This window comes from Pteropus medius, unplaced genomic scaffold (genome assembly GCF_902729225.1).
Source record: "Pteropus medius unplaced genomic scaffold, Ma_sr-lr_union100, whole genome shotgun sequence".
NCBI classification, from domain to species: Eukaryota; Metazoa; Chordata; class Mammalia; order Chiroptera; family Pteropodidae; genus Pteropus; species Pteropus medius.
In genome coordinates, this window is record NW_024342467.1 from 10,176,789 (window position 1) to 10,192,896 (window position 16,108).

Below are 16,108 nucleotides of genomic sequence, written 5' to 3' on the forward strand. Positions count from 1 at the left end.
GTTCTTTGATCAGGGATTATGAGCTAGAAGCTGATTTCCTCAGTGTTAGAGATGATTTCAGAGCATGTCCTTGAGGGCTGTAGAAAGGGACTTTGCCACTTAGAGAAACTCGTGAGGTTGTAAACCTCAGAGCATACATTAAGATGAGATGAAAACCCGGCTTTGTAACTTAGGGTTTCACTCATGCCAGAGGAATTGTACGGCTTTTCCCAGGGTGGTTTTGTTGTGTGATTATGTAAAGTAAAATTTAACAAGATGGCTGAGCTTGTAAAAATAACCTATCTTTTTCAGTCATTGCAGGTTTTCAGGAAATGCTCACACACACTGGTCCTAGTATAAGTGACCTCAAATTCATTTGTCCAAGAAGTGCTTTCTAAAAGCCATCTAGGAGGATCATTCAGGGCCTGAAGTTTAAATTCATTTCAGAAAAGCAACCCAGAGCAAATACAATGCTGTCCAATACTTTTTGTTTTGCATTTGGGCCTCCATATGCTTATATTTGGTTAATTTTCTTAATATTTATAACACAATAATGAAATATTTCTTCAGTCAAACCCATGTTTTGATTGTGTTAAAGCCAACTTATTCCTAACTATAAAGCGTAGGAATAATATTAACAGCATAAGCATTCAGAATGTCTTTGATAGCATAGAACAAGGAATGATTTCACGCAATTTTCTAGAGTGCTTGAGGCACAGGGAAAGCTTCAGTGCAAAGGAAGTAAGAATCATACACAGAGGTTAAGTGTTTAATCTGCATGAAGTAAATCACATGTGAGATGTTTGGTGGTCTATACAGATCCAATCTTTCCAACATACTTCTACAGCAAAGGTTTCTGGCACAAAGACACTCTCCCTTTGCTATGGATGCCGATATGAAGTTGGGCTCTTTCTTGCTAATCAAAAAACTCAAAGCTTAGATCAAAGGCCTTAGACATGTTTTCTTTCTTGAGTTTTGGTAGAGAGTAATGAAGTAATAAGAGAGTCCACGATGTTATTAGTACAGGACAGTTTGTTAGGCAAGCAAACTGTATCTGCAGAGGCAGATACGGGCAGCATCTTTGATGGGAAGCAGAGGAACAAAGACGAAAGGTCTGAATTAAAAACTGGAATTGAGTATCTATCTGAAAAATGAAACAGCCATAGTCCCAGGGTTCATGCTGCAGTGGGCGCATCTTCTCTCGCCAGGTGTCGTATCAGTCGAGTCCTCCAGTCCCCTCAGGGTTATGCCCTCTTGATCGGAGTGGGCGGCAGTGGCAAGCAGAGCTTGTCCCGGCTGGCAGCTTACATGTGCAGCCTCGAGGTCTTCCAGATCACTCTGACTGAAGGCTTTGGAATCCAAGAACTGCAGGTAAGTAAAGGCGATCGGCCCTCCTTCTCCCGTTCAGCCTGGCAGATCGGTAATGCGCCCACGTCAGCTCTGTCTCTCGGATGTGGCCAAGGCCTCCCCAGACACGGGGAGGATTTAGTTACATTCGGCTGCTGCTCCTTCATGGTCAAATTAGTAATAATAAATTTCTATAAATACTTATAGGTATTTAACCTCTAAGCCTATAGTCCTGGCTCAGAAAATACTTTATTAAATACTTGCTTACACAGATATGTTTTTTCCTTTGCATTGACCACACCTACTATTCAACACCATTAGAGAACAAAGATTCTGCCTTAACAAGTGCAAATAGATTCCTTCTGTTTTGGATAAGATTATGAAAACAATCAAGAAACTCATGTGTTTATAAATTTTTGCTTTTTAATCGGAACAGAACTTACCAAATACTAAGAGTTTGTGGCAAGTGCTATTTTAAACCAGAAATTAAAACAAAAAAAAAACAAAAAAACACAGGATTTCAATATTACTAAACAAAACCAAATAAATAACCAAACAGTGTTTTCAATGAAATAGTTGTTTAAAGGAGCAGAAACTTCTTTTTACTGCATCATTTGCCAGAGGCATCACCGAACTAATTTTCATTCTATTAGAAGGGAATTAGTTGTTCAGCAGCTGCCTGTTTTTATCCCTGGGCCCCATTAAACCACAAACACGACACTCATCTTTCTATGCCAGAAATGGTGGTGATGTCGTGCTGTTAGCCCCTATAACGGGGTCACTGGGAGGAAAGAATATGTAAACAGACAGACAGAACGCTATGCAGCTCTCACATTACAGCTACTCAGTTCCTGCCAGCGCTCGCTCGTATGCGTAAGCCCAGCGTCGCGTCAGCATTTTAAGAAAACATGAATGATGGCCTCCTTTTCTTACAGGTAGATCTTGCCAACTTGTACATCAGAACTGGAGCCAAGAACATGCCCACTGTGTTCCTGCTGACAGATGCCCAGGTTCTAGATGAGAGCTTTCTTGTGCTGATTAATGACTTGCTGGCATCAGGTGATTAAACCAGCACAGTTCTTGAAAGATCTTCCCCAATGACAAATTATCTGTAGTTTCAGTGAACTTTAAAGAGAGATAATTTGTCTTTGAGATGTTTGCTGGGGCAGTCTTTGGGAAGAAACCTATAAACCCAACTAATTTGAGGTGTATTGCTTTCTCAGTCTGCTTATGGATGTGAGGTGACTTGGAAGGGCGTTCAGTGAAGTAAATGTTATTCCTGCATGCACAAGTTTAGTGGGTGTGTTTTTCATACTTGTCCTCCATGTGTTGTGTGTCTTGTAAATACAAAAAGAGAAAAATAGCATTTCCGATTTCAAAGTCTTGTTTTATATTTAAGTAGAACTTTGTATTGTAAAGCATTTCAAGCATTGGGTCATATCTAAAACTTAAATTTGTGAGGTCCTCTAGTAATTCTACTCATTCCTTTGAGGGCAGGAGAAATCCTGGATCTCTTCAGTGATGAAGATGTAGACAAGATAATTTCTGGAATTCGCAACGAAGTGCGTGCTCTGGGCCTGGTGGACTCCAGAGAAAATTGTTGGCAATTCTTTTTGGCCAGAGTGCGACTACAGCTCAAAGTAAGAAGCGCTTGCTTGCGTTTTATTTAAAACCTGCTCTTGAGTCTACGACATGGTTCTATTTTGGGATTCATATCATGAGTTTGAATTTCAGGAAGTGAATTATGTCAGCACTTCGGGCTGAGTAATTTAGGTGTATTACTCAGATGATCTGAGGCTCGACCCCAGGTTTTTCTCCGTAGACTACTCTTTGCTTTGGTGTAGCTGATAGGAATAGAACATAACCAATAACAGCAGCCGTAAAGATCGAGTATCATAACAAAACAAGAAACACCTCCAAACTCATGGCAGGATGCCAATTTAAGGAAAATTTAGGCTTCTTAGTATAAAAATGGTTAGTGTCCTAGGAAAGTTACTGCTTTACTACTTCTAGTATTCCATACCTGTCACGTTAGTAACAGGCTCTGAGGCTCTGAAAGATTCAGCCTGAAGTACACAGGAAAGGGGATGGGGCAGTGACATTAGTCGTGAATATGCCTCTGCTTGGACGTATAGAGTAATTGTAAGGTTCTCCTCCACCCTACAATGTCAGGTTCCACATCAATCTTACTGAGCAATTCCAGGCTGAGGTTCGAAGATCAGAATTTACGATTCAGTTTCCCAAAGAGTTTTCTTCCCATCAAAAATGTGATTAGACAAATGTTTGCCAGGTTATAACAAGACCAGGGATTTCTCCCTGTTCCATTGTGATATATTTGGATCAAATTTTCTTTATGAAATGGAAAAACAAGTACGATGATAAGATTTGAAGTGGTAATGTTATAAATCACAGACTGTCAAAGTCTGTTTCTCAGAGCATCAAAATCAACACCACCCAGAAATTTTTTAAAATGCAGATTCTCCAGTTCCACTTTAGACCACTTGAATCAGAAACTCTGAGTGGGACCCAGCAATCTCAGTTTTAACAAGGTCTTCATGTGATTCTGAGACATGCTAAAAGTTTGATATCCGAAAAGTTGATGTCCGAATGGCCGCAAGTGTGTCACAGGCCATCTCTACCTGCCAGGGACACTGGGGAAGTGAATATTTGATCTTGTCACATGGCCTTTATGAATAAAATTGGAAGTAGATTTTGGAATATGAGCACTATCAGTCAGTCATTCCAGACCTGTGTGCTTTCACACTGTATGTCTAAAACTTTAGTACATCTGGAATATATTTTTATCTATGGTAAAGAGTGAGTTGAGAAGTTTCAGGTTATTTTTTTTTCCCAAAAAAGTATCTTTTTTTATCTTAACATCATGTATTTCTTTCTTACTGATTTGAAGTACCATTATTATTTATTATATGCCAAATAGCCATATTAATTGGGTCTATGTCTAGATCCTCTATTTTCTTTTCTAATAAGTCTCTTTACTACTGTTCTCAGTCTCATATTATGCAAATTATTAAAGTTTCATTGTGCATTTTTATATCTAATATCTAATTGCTCTGTCTTGTCAAGTTTTTCTTTGTTCTCAAATGTTTATATGTCCAGATAAACATCAGAATCATTTTGTCAAATTTTAAACATATTGCCTTTTAATTTTGATTGAAATCATGCTGAATGCTAATTTTATATTACGGAGAATTTAATTTTTATTATATAAAGTATTTTCTTGCTTTTGTAGATGAAATATTTCTTTCATAAGGTTTTCTGATGTTGGATTATTTGTATATAGGAAAGCTATTGATTTTTAATTTTATGAACAGCTACCTTATTGCCTTCCTGATAGTTTCTGTTAGTTGATATCATATAGCCTGCAGATAACATTCTGTCTTTCCTAATATTCTACTTACCTGCCCTTCTCCTTTATTGCATTGGTAAATCTTCAGAAGAATATTAAATAATTAATGGCAATATTGGGGATTTTGATTTTTACATTAACAAAGATGTTTCTAACATTCATCATTCAGTCTTACGTTGGCTTTCAATTCAGGATATGTATCTTGTTAAGAAAGTCTCTACCTGTTAAATTCCTTTTCAGCATCTATTGAGATAATTGTATGGTTTTTCTCCTAGAATTTATTGATAGTCATAGAGTACAGACTGATGTACAAAAGTTTTACATTTTAAATTGTTAAATCCTTCAGTTGTTACCTGCATGCATTTCCTTTGATCTATGCTTAGACAGGCTTTTTGTTTTGCTTTGTTCTTTTAATGTTAAGGAAGAAGAGAATATCTTCCTCAACTATTCCTGATTCTTCTTGGCCTTGACACTTAGTTTGCTGCATCATGAGAAAGGTTAGTGGCCAGCATAGGGTGTTAATCATGTGTAGGTCTGAACACCTGTAATCTGATTTCAAGTTTATGAAGTAGAGGTTGCTGCTGTAATTTTATATGTGAGTCTTGAAGAGCTTAAGGCCACAGAGCCAGTGAGATTGGGGTTTGAACCTAGATCTGTACCACTCTAAAGTCCACGGAGAAATAATATGGCATAAGAATGGGTCATCTTTTAGCTAGAATATGGCGGCTTCTTTCTCTTCAATCTATGTATATTACCCTCAAATTCTTCGAATTTTTAACAAATTCTGGATTGCTTTATGTTAGAGTCATACATTATGATGTTCACCAGCATGTACTAAATACTCGGAATTTCTGACCAGCTGATACTTCCTCTGTGTATGTTCCTAGCTGGGCAACATGGGAAGCTAAATGTGTTACAAGGTTTGGTGAGCACACCTGGCAGGTCAAGCTAAATGAAGTGAAGTTGCCACCCCATTACCCCTGCTCACCACCCAGAGCCAGCCCCCGTTTGGAATGCAGGGCAGTGAGTACCTGTTGGCATGCAAAATGTGACTCGTGACTCCCATTGGGCAGTTCCCATTAACGATGATCAGATGTGTGTCCTTGGGTTGCCTGAAATAAACCAATGAATAACGCCAAATGCCTTCTCTACTTCACCTTTGTATATGTGCATCTTTTCTTAACGTAATTCTCATCTTGCAGCTAGCACTTTCATCTCTCCTGCTGACTTTAGTTAACCCCAAAACTTTCATTCTTGCCTTTCATCCTGGCCATCTGATATCATAGAGAAAAGAATACTTGTTGTACATAGCAGCCCCTGATTCTTTCTCAAGATTTGAGATATCTGTTTGTTTTCTTATATATCTATCTATCTAGGTCTGTCTGTCTGCCTGTCTCTCTGTCTTTTTCTCTTTCTATCATCTACCTATCTGAGAGAGCCATTTCTGATAATGTAAGAAGTATATGTTCATTGTAGAGAAATTAAAAAAAAACAGAACCATATGAAGAAAATAAAAACTATATTTAGCTATATTACCTAGAGATGACTACTGAAGTATGTTCTTATATTTCCTAACTGTTTTCTATGGGTATATAATGACATAAAAAGTACGTATTGAGAATTTAATTTTTTCCCCGCATCTCCCTATTTTCTTTATCTTTCTGCCTTTTTAATTAGAAGTCTCCCACAGAAAAAAAATATCAAATGAGTCCAAGAATTTGGTGTATAGAGTGAACTATTTAACTCAAATGTACTTTCTTCTAATCTATTGGTATAAAACCTTTATCCATTTATATACCCTTAGCCAAATTTCCTGTTGGTTTGTTATAATTTTTTATTGATTTATAAGAGCTCTTAATCTGATAATATTCCAATGTCTACAATGTCCTTGTCCATTTTACACGTTGCCAGATTTTCTCAAAGTTCACCGTAATTCTGCTAATTTTTTTTTACAATGACCTGTTTTACATTTATAGGTATTAAAATATGTCTGATTTTTCCTCTATGGCTTTTGCATGTTAAAACTTTTTAGGAAGCATTTCCGTACTGCATGGTTATGAAAATATTATAAATTTTCTTTACATTAATTCATGACATTTTTAATGTTTAGTCCTGGATTGTATTGTACAGTATACAGTAGCTTTTCTATTTTGTTCCCCAAATTGTTTCGACGCCATTTACTACATGATCTTTCCTTTTACCACCATTTTGAAATGCTACCTAACTCATATATTAAATGCCTAATGTGTGGGATTGTATTTTTGGACGCTATTATGTTCTATAAATCTGTTCATTTATGCCCGCATGAACACCACACTACTTTATTATAGCTTTATAGTATATTCTGGAATCTAGCAGAGCAATTTTCTGTTCCTTTTCTATATTTTTTAAGTTTATTTTTAATAGCAGTTGACATACAATATTATATTAGGTTCAGGTGTATAGCATAGTGATGAGATATTTATATACTTTATGAAGTGATCACCCTGATAAGCGCAGCACTTATCTGACACCATATACAGTTACTACAATATTATTTACTATGTTCCTTATGTTGTACTTTACATTCCTGTGACTGTTTTCATAACTGACAATTTGTACTTTCTAACTGGTTGTGGTGTGTATATAAGAAAGCCACTGGATGGAGGGAGGTGGGATGGATGAATGTTGGCTTGTTTATTTTACCAGCCAGTTCATTGAATGCTCATTAATTCCAGTAGGTTTTGCATTTTGTTCTTTGGGGATTGCTGAGCAGACAGTTAGATCGTCTTTGAATTTTCACTTCTTCTTTCTAATAAGTGTCTTTTCTGTGTCTTATGATAACCACAACCTTCTTAACACCATTTAAAATCTTTAAGTAGTAATCATGGCATCTTTGTCTTATTTTTTATTTTAATGGGAATATCTTTAGCTTTCCATCATTAAATATTGGGTGAAATGTTGGCTTAAGGTTTTTCAAATATTTTTAGGACTAGGAATTGTATTTTATCGTATGTGTTCTTATACGAATCTCTTTATTTTATCTTCTTCCTTCGTCTTGGCCTATTCTCTTATCATGGGTTCCTATAATTTTATTTTCTTCTAATCTTTTGAGAGTGCGAAGCAAGTTTTCCTTCAAGTTCTTACATTAAATTAACTTCAATGAAATTATCTTCTTTTTAATCTGCTGGGTACTTTTTTATTTTTCCTGGTTTTATAGTATTTTTCCCTCAGGCCCCACTTAGGCTTTTCTTCTTGTTGATATTCTTCCTTCTCGGATGAAAGCGAGAGCAATTTGTATTTGGGGTTTGGCAACAGACAGTGTGGGTTTTTGCTCTTGGCTCATACTAGAAAACCAGACAGTCTCAACCAAGATACTGAGCAACACTTATATCTAAGTGTCAGATTAGCACAAGAGCACCCAGCATAAACCAAAGCAGTACTCACACAAGTAGTTTCCTCAATATACCTCTGATCTTATATAAAAAGCTCAAATATTCACCTGTCCAGCAGAAAGTCAGATGTTACAAAACCTTACCTTTGCACGACTATAAAGTCAAGCCTCTTCAGATCTGCATCTCTTTGACAGGCAGGGCACCTGGCTTCATTTCCTTTCTGTGGATGGCCATCTAGGATGGCTTCATCATTGCTAGCTGCCACCTTCTGTCCCTCCTGCCCTGCATTCTGACATTTGCATTGATGGAGAACAAGAAACACTCCATAGGCAAAGTTGCCCGGTGCCCGTTCCAGGCTCTGTCAGTCTCTCTGCTCTGCCAACAGTGTTTTGCTTGACAGGACTACACCGCGCTGAGTGCAGTGTCCTAGCTCCTGCCTTGTGTTTTCTGATATTATTTGACAGAAGCATAATGAAAGGAACTTCAGAGAGACATGAAGGGTACAACCTTTCATTCTATATCTGAGGTTCACTGTCTTTAAAGTTTCATAAAACAGCAAAACCTTTAAAAAAAATTAGGATGCAGATATCAATATTTTATTTTGCCCAGAAGGATTTTTTAAACTGCCATCTGTTAACTCATTCGGCTACCCACCCATTCAGCATTCAGCAAATAGTTATCGAATGAATGCCTGCGATGCGCTGGGCCCTGGGGATGTGATAGTAAGAGCTGGCATCTGCCCACCCAGAGCCCACCCCATTGTTGGGAAGACAAGCATCAACCCCCCAAATGCACAAACAAGTATAAAATTACAACTAAGCATGTGACAGGTAAAGGGCATGTAAGATAACAGAAGACAGGACAACAACAGTTTTCGTTGAAGGAAAAATGATTAGGAAGTGTCTCAAAGAGTGAGTAGAAGCCATCTCCCTATTTTATATTATAAAAGAAAAAATGTTAACGCTAGTAATAAAGGGTTGAATCCCAGAAAAAGGACATCCTTTTTTAAATGGAATAAAATTTGCACTTTGAAAAGCACGTTCATGCTCTTCTCATTTTGCTTACACTTGGATGTGGGCTTTGCCAGCACAGTCGGGGGCTTGTTTTTGCAACTGCACGTGTATAGAGTTGCCACATAGTGTCCTATTCAGTGGATAATCACGCATCTGGTTTTCTGTTTAAAAACAAAAAAACAAAAACACTGTTAACATGTGGTGGCGGAGAGACAGGCAGGGCAGCTGAGATGAAGGAATACACTGCTCACAGATATGGGAATATAGACTGGGCATGACTCCCACTGCCTTTACTCTGTGGGTATGGATCTGCTCTCTACTATCTATTGGGATTCCACATACAATTTCTTTATGAAGCTTTTTGTTTTTGTTTTTGCTTTAAAAAAAAAGAAAAGAACTGAAATTCTCCAATGTAAAATATACCTCTTGAAAAAGTCTGTACTGTATTTACAAGTAAAGGATCATGGGAATAATTTCATTGTATGTTACCAAAAAAGGAAATATAAAAAAAAAATGTATTGAATGTGTATATATCAAAGGTCCTGTTGGATCGCATAAAAATAATTGAAATTAAAAGTTTATTAAATGACAAGTTGACACAGGAAGATACAAGGTTGATAAATGGTGAGTATTTTCTGCGCTAAACCTTCATTCCTATGAGGATTCTCTAGATAAGGTTCAGATCTTATTCTTGAAAAATATTGAGACTTTTGAGGATAAATACAAGCACGAGTTATGGATAGAAGCTTCTGAAGTACATATGTGGGAGGGTTACTTCTGAGAATAAACCTCATCAACTGGAAAAAAAATACAGAGCGATGGTAGCAATTCAGATTTCCATTACAAGAGGAAATGGACTGAGTCCTGTTAGTGATATACAAATAAATATGTACTTACGATGGGATCTTATCTAAAAGGAATTGAAACATATTACAAAGCACAATGAAAAGTGGGTTATTGCAAATGAGTCATAACACCTGTGTAGGGGGAAAAAGGAATAGAAAATTCTATGGTATGGATTCCAAAAGCAAGTTCCTGACATCTAAATGTTAGAGCTGTAGGAAATACATAGATGGTGATTTCAGGGTTTGCTTTTTACTTGTGAGAATTTACTTTTAGAAAAGAGCACAGCTGTCTGAGGCATTTTTAACTTTATTCTCTTAGCTGACTTTCTTTCCAGTCCACTGCTGGGAACTAACTTAAGTCAATTTGGTCATTTGCAATTGTCAGGAACTATTTAGGAGTATATTTCACTGACCTTCAAGACTTAGATGATACCTGTTCAGGTGAAGGGGGGCTCTTCTCCCCAAATCTCCCAACTCAAAGTGTGCTTCAAAGAAAGGAAGTCTCAGACTGAACTCTGCTACACATAGTTAATGTGTAGCGCATAATTTAAAATTAAAATAAGTCTTAAAACCTGCTCAATAAGCTTGTTGCAGTCCAGCTCTGTTCTTTTAGGAACCTGACTAGCCCTTATTAGAAGGGTCCTGTGAGGCAGATAATGGCAATATTCTGATGGTAGGATTCAGCTGATCTCATTGGAATCACATGAAAAGATATAATCTTTTCATAAGCTATTTACCATAGTACTGGTCAAAATGCAAAGTCTAAATACCCAAAGGGATAGTTACTGGGATCCGTCTATATTTAGATTTCCTGTTTTGTTCATATAACAGTGGAGGTGCAATTATAATATATTGTGTTCAGATATCTTGAACACTAGTCATTCCATCAGTGAAAAATTATATCCAATATTCAACTAACCAACTATTTATGTTGATGAGAGAAATTAGCTAAGAGCTCAGGTAGCTGACTTTGCAGTGTGGGCTTGCATTAGAGTATGAGAAATTCTAGTTAAGCATCTCTAGCCTGTGTAACCTCTATCGGTGTCCTTCAGATATTAACTAATGTCATAAAATGAGTTTTCACATGTATAGCATACTAGACTAAAGTATTTCCGGGATAAATTATATAGTACTAGGTGACTTCACTGATGAATGCTACTAAGTATTTAAAGAAGAATTAATACTAATCCTTCTCAAACTCTTTCAAAAAATAGAAGAGGAGGGAACATTCATTTTACAAGGCCAGCATTACCCTGATACCGACGCCAGACAAGGATACCACAAGAAAAGAAAACTAAAGGCAAATATTCCTGATACCTAGATGCAAAAGCTTTCAACAAAATATTAGCAAACTAAATTCAACATTACATTAAAAGGATGGTACATCAGGATCAAGTGGGATTTTTTTCCAGGGATGCAAAGATGGTTCAGTATCTGCAAATGAATCAATATGATATATATATTAACAAAATGAAAGATAAAAGTCATATGATCAACTCAGTAGATGTAGAAAAGCATTTGATAGAATCCAACATCTGTTTATGATAAAAACTCTCAAAAAAGTGGTATTACGGGAACTTACCTCAACATAATGAAGGCCATAAGTGATAAGCTCACAGCTAACATCATACTCAATGGTGAAAAGCTGGAAGCTTTTCTTCTAAGGTCAGGAACAAGACAAGGATGCCTACTCTCACCACTTTTATTATCTATAGCACTGGATGTTCCAGCCAAAAAAAAAGTAAAAAGAAAAAGAGATTGAAAAAAGAAAGGACACCCGAATTGGAAAGGAAGAAGTAAAACTGTCTCTGCAGATGGTGTGATCTTAGTATGGAAAACCCTAAAGACTCCGTGAAAAAAACTGTTAGAACTAATAAATGAATTCAGCAATGTTGCAAGATACAAAATCAGTACACAAAAGTTTTTTGCTTTTCTAATAAACTAATAAACTATCAGAAAGAAAAATTAAGAAAATAATCTCATTTACAATATCATCAAAAAAAATAAAATACCTAGGAATAAATTTAACTAAGGAAGTGAAAGACCAAACACTGAAAACTATAAGACATTGATGAAAGAAATTGAAGACACAAAAAAAATATAAAGATATCTCATGTTCATGGATTATCCAAAATGATCGACAGAGTCAAAGCAATTCAATCAAAATTCCCATGGTGTCTTTTACAGAAATAGAAAAAACAATCCTAAAATTTGTATGGAATCAAAAAAAGACCCTACATAGCCAAAGCAATCTTGAGAAAGACAAAGCTAGAGGCATCATACTTTTTTATTTCAAACTACATTGTAAAGCTGTAGTAATAAAAATAGTACAGTATTGTCATAAAAACAGACACAGATTGATGGAACAGAATAGAGAGCCCAGAAATCTATGCAGATAGTGTCAATTAATTTTCATCAAAAGAGAAATATACTATGGGGAAAGGATAGTCTCAATAAATGGTGTTGGGAAAACTGGACATATGCAAAAGAATGAAACTGGACCCATATTTTACAGCATAGCAAAAATCAACTCAAGTGGATCAAAGACTTGGATGTAAGACTCAAAACCATAAAATTCCTAGAAGAAAACATAAGGGGTAAGCTCCTTGACAAGGGAGTTTGATGATTTTTTCGGATTCAATACCAAAAGCAAAGGTAGCAAAAGCAAAAATAACCAAGTGGGACTATTTCAAACTAAAAAGCTTATGTTCAGCAAAGGAAACCAACAAAATGCAGTCAACCTATGTAATGGGAGAAAATATTTTCAAACCTTGTATCCAGTAAGGGATTAATATCCAAAATATACAAGGAACTCATACAGCTCAATAGCAAAACACAGATAATCCAGTTGAAAAATAGGCAAAGAGCCTGCATACACATTTTTTCCAAAGAAGACATACAAATGGCCAACAGGTACATGAGAAGGTGCTCAACATCACTAATCAGGGAAATGCAAATCAAAACCACAGGGAAACATCACCTCACACCTTTTGGCTCATATCAGAAAGACAAGATATAGCAAATGCTGGTGAGGATGTGGAGAGAAGGGGAGCATTGTACACTATTGGTGGGAATGTAAACTGGTATAGACACTGTGGAAAACAGTACGGAGTTTCCCCAAGAACTTAAAAATAGTAATACTATGTGATCTATATAGTAATACTATACAGATCTAGTAATACTATATGATCTGGTTATATATTGAAAGGAAATGAAATCATTATCTCAAAGTCATATCTGCGTTCCCATACTCATAGCACAAGGTATGAAAACAACCTGTGTTCTTCAATACAATGGAATATTATTCAGCCTTAAAGAAGGAGATCCTATGATTTGCAACAACATGGATAAACGTTGAGGGCATTATGTTTAGTGAAGTCAGCAAGACAGAGACAAATACTACATGGTATCACTTATATGTGGAATCTAAAAAGTAAAAAAGTCAAATTTATAGAAACAGAGTAGAAAAGTGGTTGCCAGGGGGTGGAGAGTAGGAAAAATAGGGAGAGATTGGTAAAAAGCTTAAAAAATTTCAATTATGAAATAAATAAGGCCTGAGGACCTAATATATAACATGGTGACTAGAGCTGATAACACCGTCTTGTATATTTGAAATTTGCCGAGGGTAAAGCTGAAATGTTCTTGCACACAAAAAGGTAAATATGTGGGGGGATGAATGTGCTAATTGACTGGATAAGGGGAATCCTTCTAAAATGTATAAAATATGTATAAAATATGTAGACTCCTATATTTATAAAATCATCACAATGTACACTATAAACATCTTACAATTTTAGGTTAATTATACCTTAAGCTGAAAGGTAAATTATAAACAACATAACACCCCTTTTTCAATCATTTGTCTTATTTTTTAAATTTTTTTATTATGTTAATCTCTCACGAAATTCAAGGAAATATAATAGGAAATATATGCAGGATGATTTTCTCTCCACAGTAATGTTCCCTGAGATGACAACTTGCGTTTACACTGGGATATCCACAAAGTTGTGGAAACTGCCTTAGAAAAGAACAGAACTGACATTTTCCAGACATTAGCATGAGTTCTCAAAAAAAAAAATCTTACCTGAGACTATTACCAAGGAAACTGGATGGCAGGAGAAATTCTGTGCTAGATTTCTAGCAAAACTAAAAATTGAGTCAAGAACTGTACCCCTGAAGGCTATTGTGATACTATCCTTTCCCTTTCCATTCTTAGGAAGTTCTAATGCACAGGTGTTTTTCTGTAATTTAGTTCCCAGGGTCTAGTTTAGATGCTAGAAGATAGGTTATTAATGATGATCTGATTTATTTTAAATTCCCTAAGTTTTTTATTTCACTCTGTATGTAGATAGAGACTTAGATTCTATGAGAAATTTCACCAACTGCAAAAGCATTGAATGTAAATGTTTCATTTAAGTATTTCCATAGAAACTTTTAAATTATTATTTTGTAGCTGTGGGTGTCAGAATCACATGGAGGACTTGTTGAAAACAGACTGTCAAGCCCCATCCAGAGTTTCTGATTCCTTAGGTCTGGAGTGGGTCCAATAATTTGCATTTCTAACCAGCTCCTAACAATCCTTTGAGAACCACTGGTCTGCGGCCACCCTCCCTCAATGGGAAATTTAGGTGGTATTGTGAGTATCCTTATTTAAGCCATATGAAATAACAGAAAAAAAAGTCTTCAACTGTAAAATTGTAGAAAAGAAAAATAATTCTTTAAATGAGCATTCTATATTATCTTTTAATAAATAATCAAGGCATATGATTAACTCAAAGTATTTCTTCCTGATACTAAACACACATGGTTCAGATACTTTGTTTTCTAACACATTTTTAAGACCTGACAGTGTAGAAATGTAATAAGTGTGAACGTGGTGGAATTATATAGAATCTCAAGTAAAGGATGCTTTCTTTATTTCCCCCTCTGCCTTTGCTATAATTATGTAGAAAAGAAGTTTCTTTTAATTGTCACAAATGATAGATAAGTTGGGTATGGAAAACCACCTCTATAACAGAAAGGAGAAATGTTAAATATTGAGAAGAAGAAGGCTGGTAGAAAACTAAGAACTGAGATGTAAGTGAAAATTATGCATTGTGATTGAGGCTCAGGCTCGTTAACTTAGCACATGCAACGTTAGAGTAGTTCAATCGGTTTGTAACCAGACTCTTGAACTTAATGAATAAATGATCAGTCAGCTTATACATTGTTAAAAAACATTTTAGATCTTAGAATTTATCTCTCTCGAGTGTTGAAGAGCCATAGTATATAAAATATAGTGGAGACACCTGTTAAATGAGATGTTATATGGCTTCGTATATCCTGGCAGTTTTTATAATGTGAATTTTTAAAAATACTATAGAAAAAAAGCCCTTTGAAAGAATGTGGAAACATGTTCAGACTTACATTAACTCTTGAATTTTAAATATCTAAATAAAACTTCATATTTAAACCAGAAACATAAATTTCTCATCAGGAGCATATATATACTGAATTTTTTACTCCTTGAAAAATGTGAAGAACTCAAGCAAATGTATTTTATTTTAAATGAAAACATTCAATATGATAAAGCGTTTTTTTAAAATATATTACACAGTTTTATTGAGCCTGATGAATTACAGAATGGAAAGAGACACAAAACGAAAGTATTGGCCTTATTTTGCTGTGGTGATTGGTTTTTATTTTTTATTATAAAGTTACTTATGTAATATAAAAGAATAAATTTTCCACTGTAAATGATGACCATCGAAAATGTTTAAAAGGAGAGGGACACATTTTAAGGAAAGTACACAGCAGCGTTTCTGTATGTTCAATGGGGCAGCCATTTGGGGCAGGTTTCTGCTTTGATTAGCGAGGAGGTTCATGTTGCTTTCAACTCCGTAGTGCTTTAGGATAGTTTAATGTCACGGTTGGCTGCACTTCTTTCTTTCATTGTCTAGGATTGCAGTGTAATGCTTTGCTCACTCATCACCCTCCTGTCTCTGCCCTGCCCCCATGTCTCCACAGATCATTTTGTGTTTCTCTCCAGTTGGTCACACGCTGAGAATTAGAGCTCGGAAGTTCCCAGCCATAGTTAACTGCACGGCTATTGACTGGTTTCATGCGTGGCCGCAGGAGGCTCTGGTCTCAGTCAGCAGGAGGTTCATTGAGGAAACCAAGGGAATTGAGGTATGTGCCGTGTCA

At 36.0% G+C, this 16,108-nt stretch overlaps 1 protein-coding gene across 10 annotated transcripts in view; it reads left to right on the forward strand.

Moving 5' to 3' along the window:
* DNAH11 (dynein axonemal heavy chain 11) overlaps window positions 1-16,108 on the forward strand; it is a 265,993-nt gene that overhangs the window by 148,680 nt on the left and 101,205 nt on the right. For all 10 annotated transcript variants that reach the window (XM_039862506.1, XM_039862509.1, XM_039862507.1 and 7 more), the window contains 4 exons: window positions 1,188-1,350; window positions 2,262-2,385; window positions 2,824-2,966; window positions 15,932-16,093. In XM_039862506.1, the coding sequence (XP_039718440.1) occupies window positions 1,188-1,350; window positions 2,262-2,385; window positions 2,824-2,966; window positions 15,932-16,093 (592 nt within the window). The remainder of the gene's footprint in view (window positions 1-1,187; window positions 1,351-2,261; window positions 2,386-2,823; window positions 2,967-15,931; window positions 16,094-16,108) is intronic.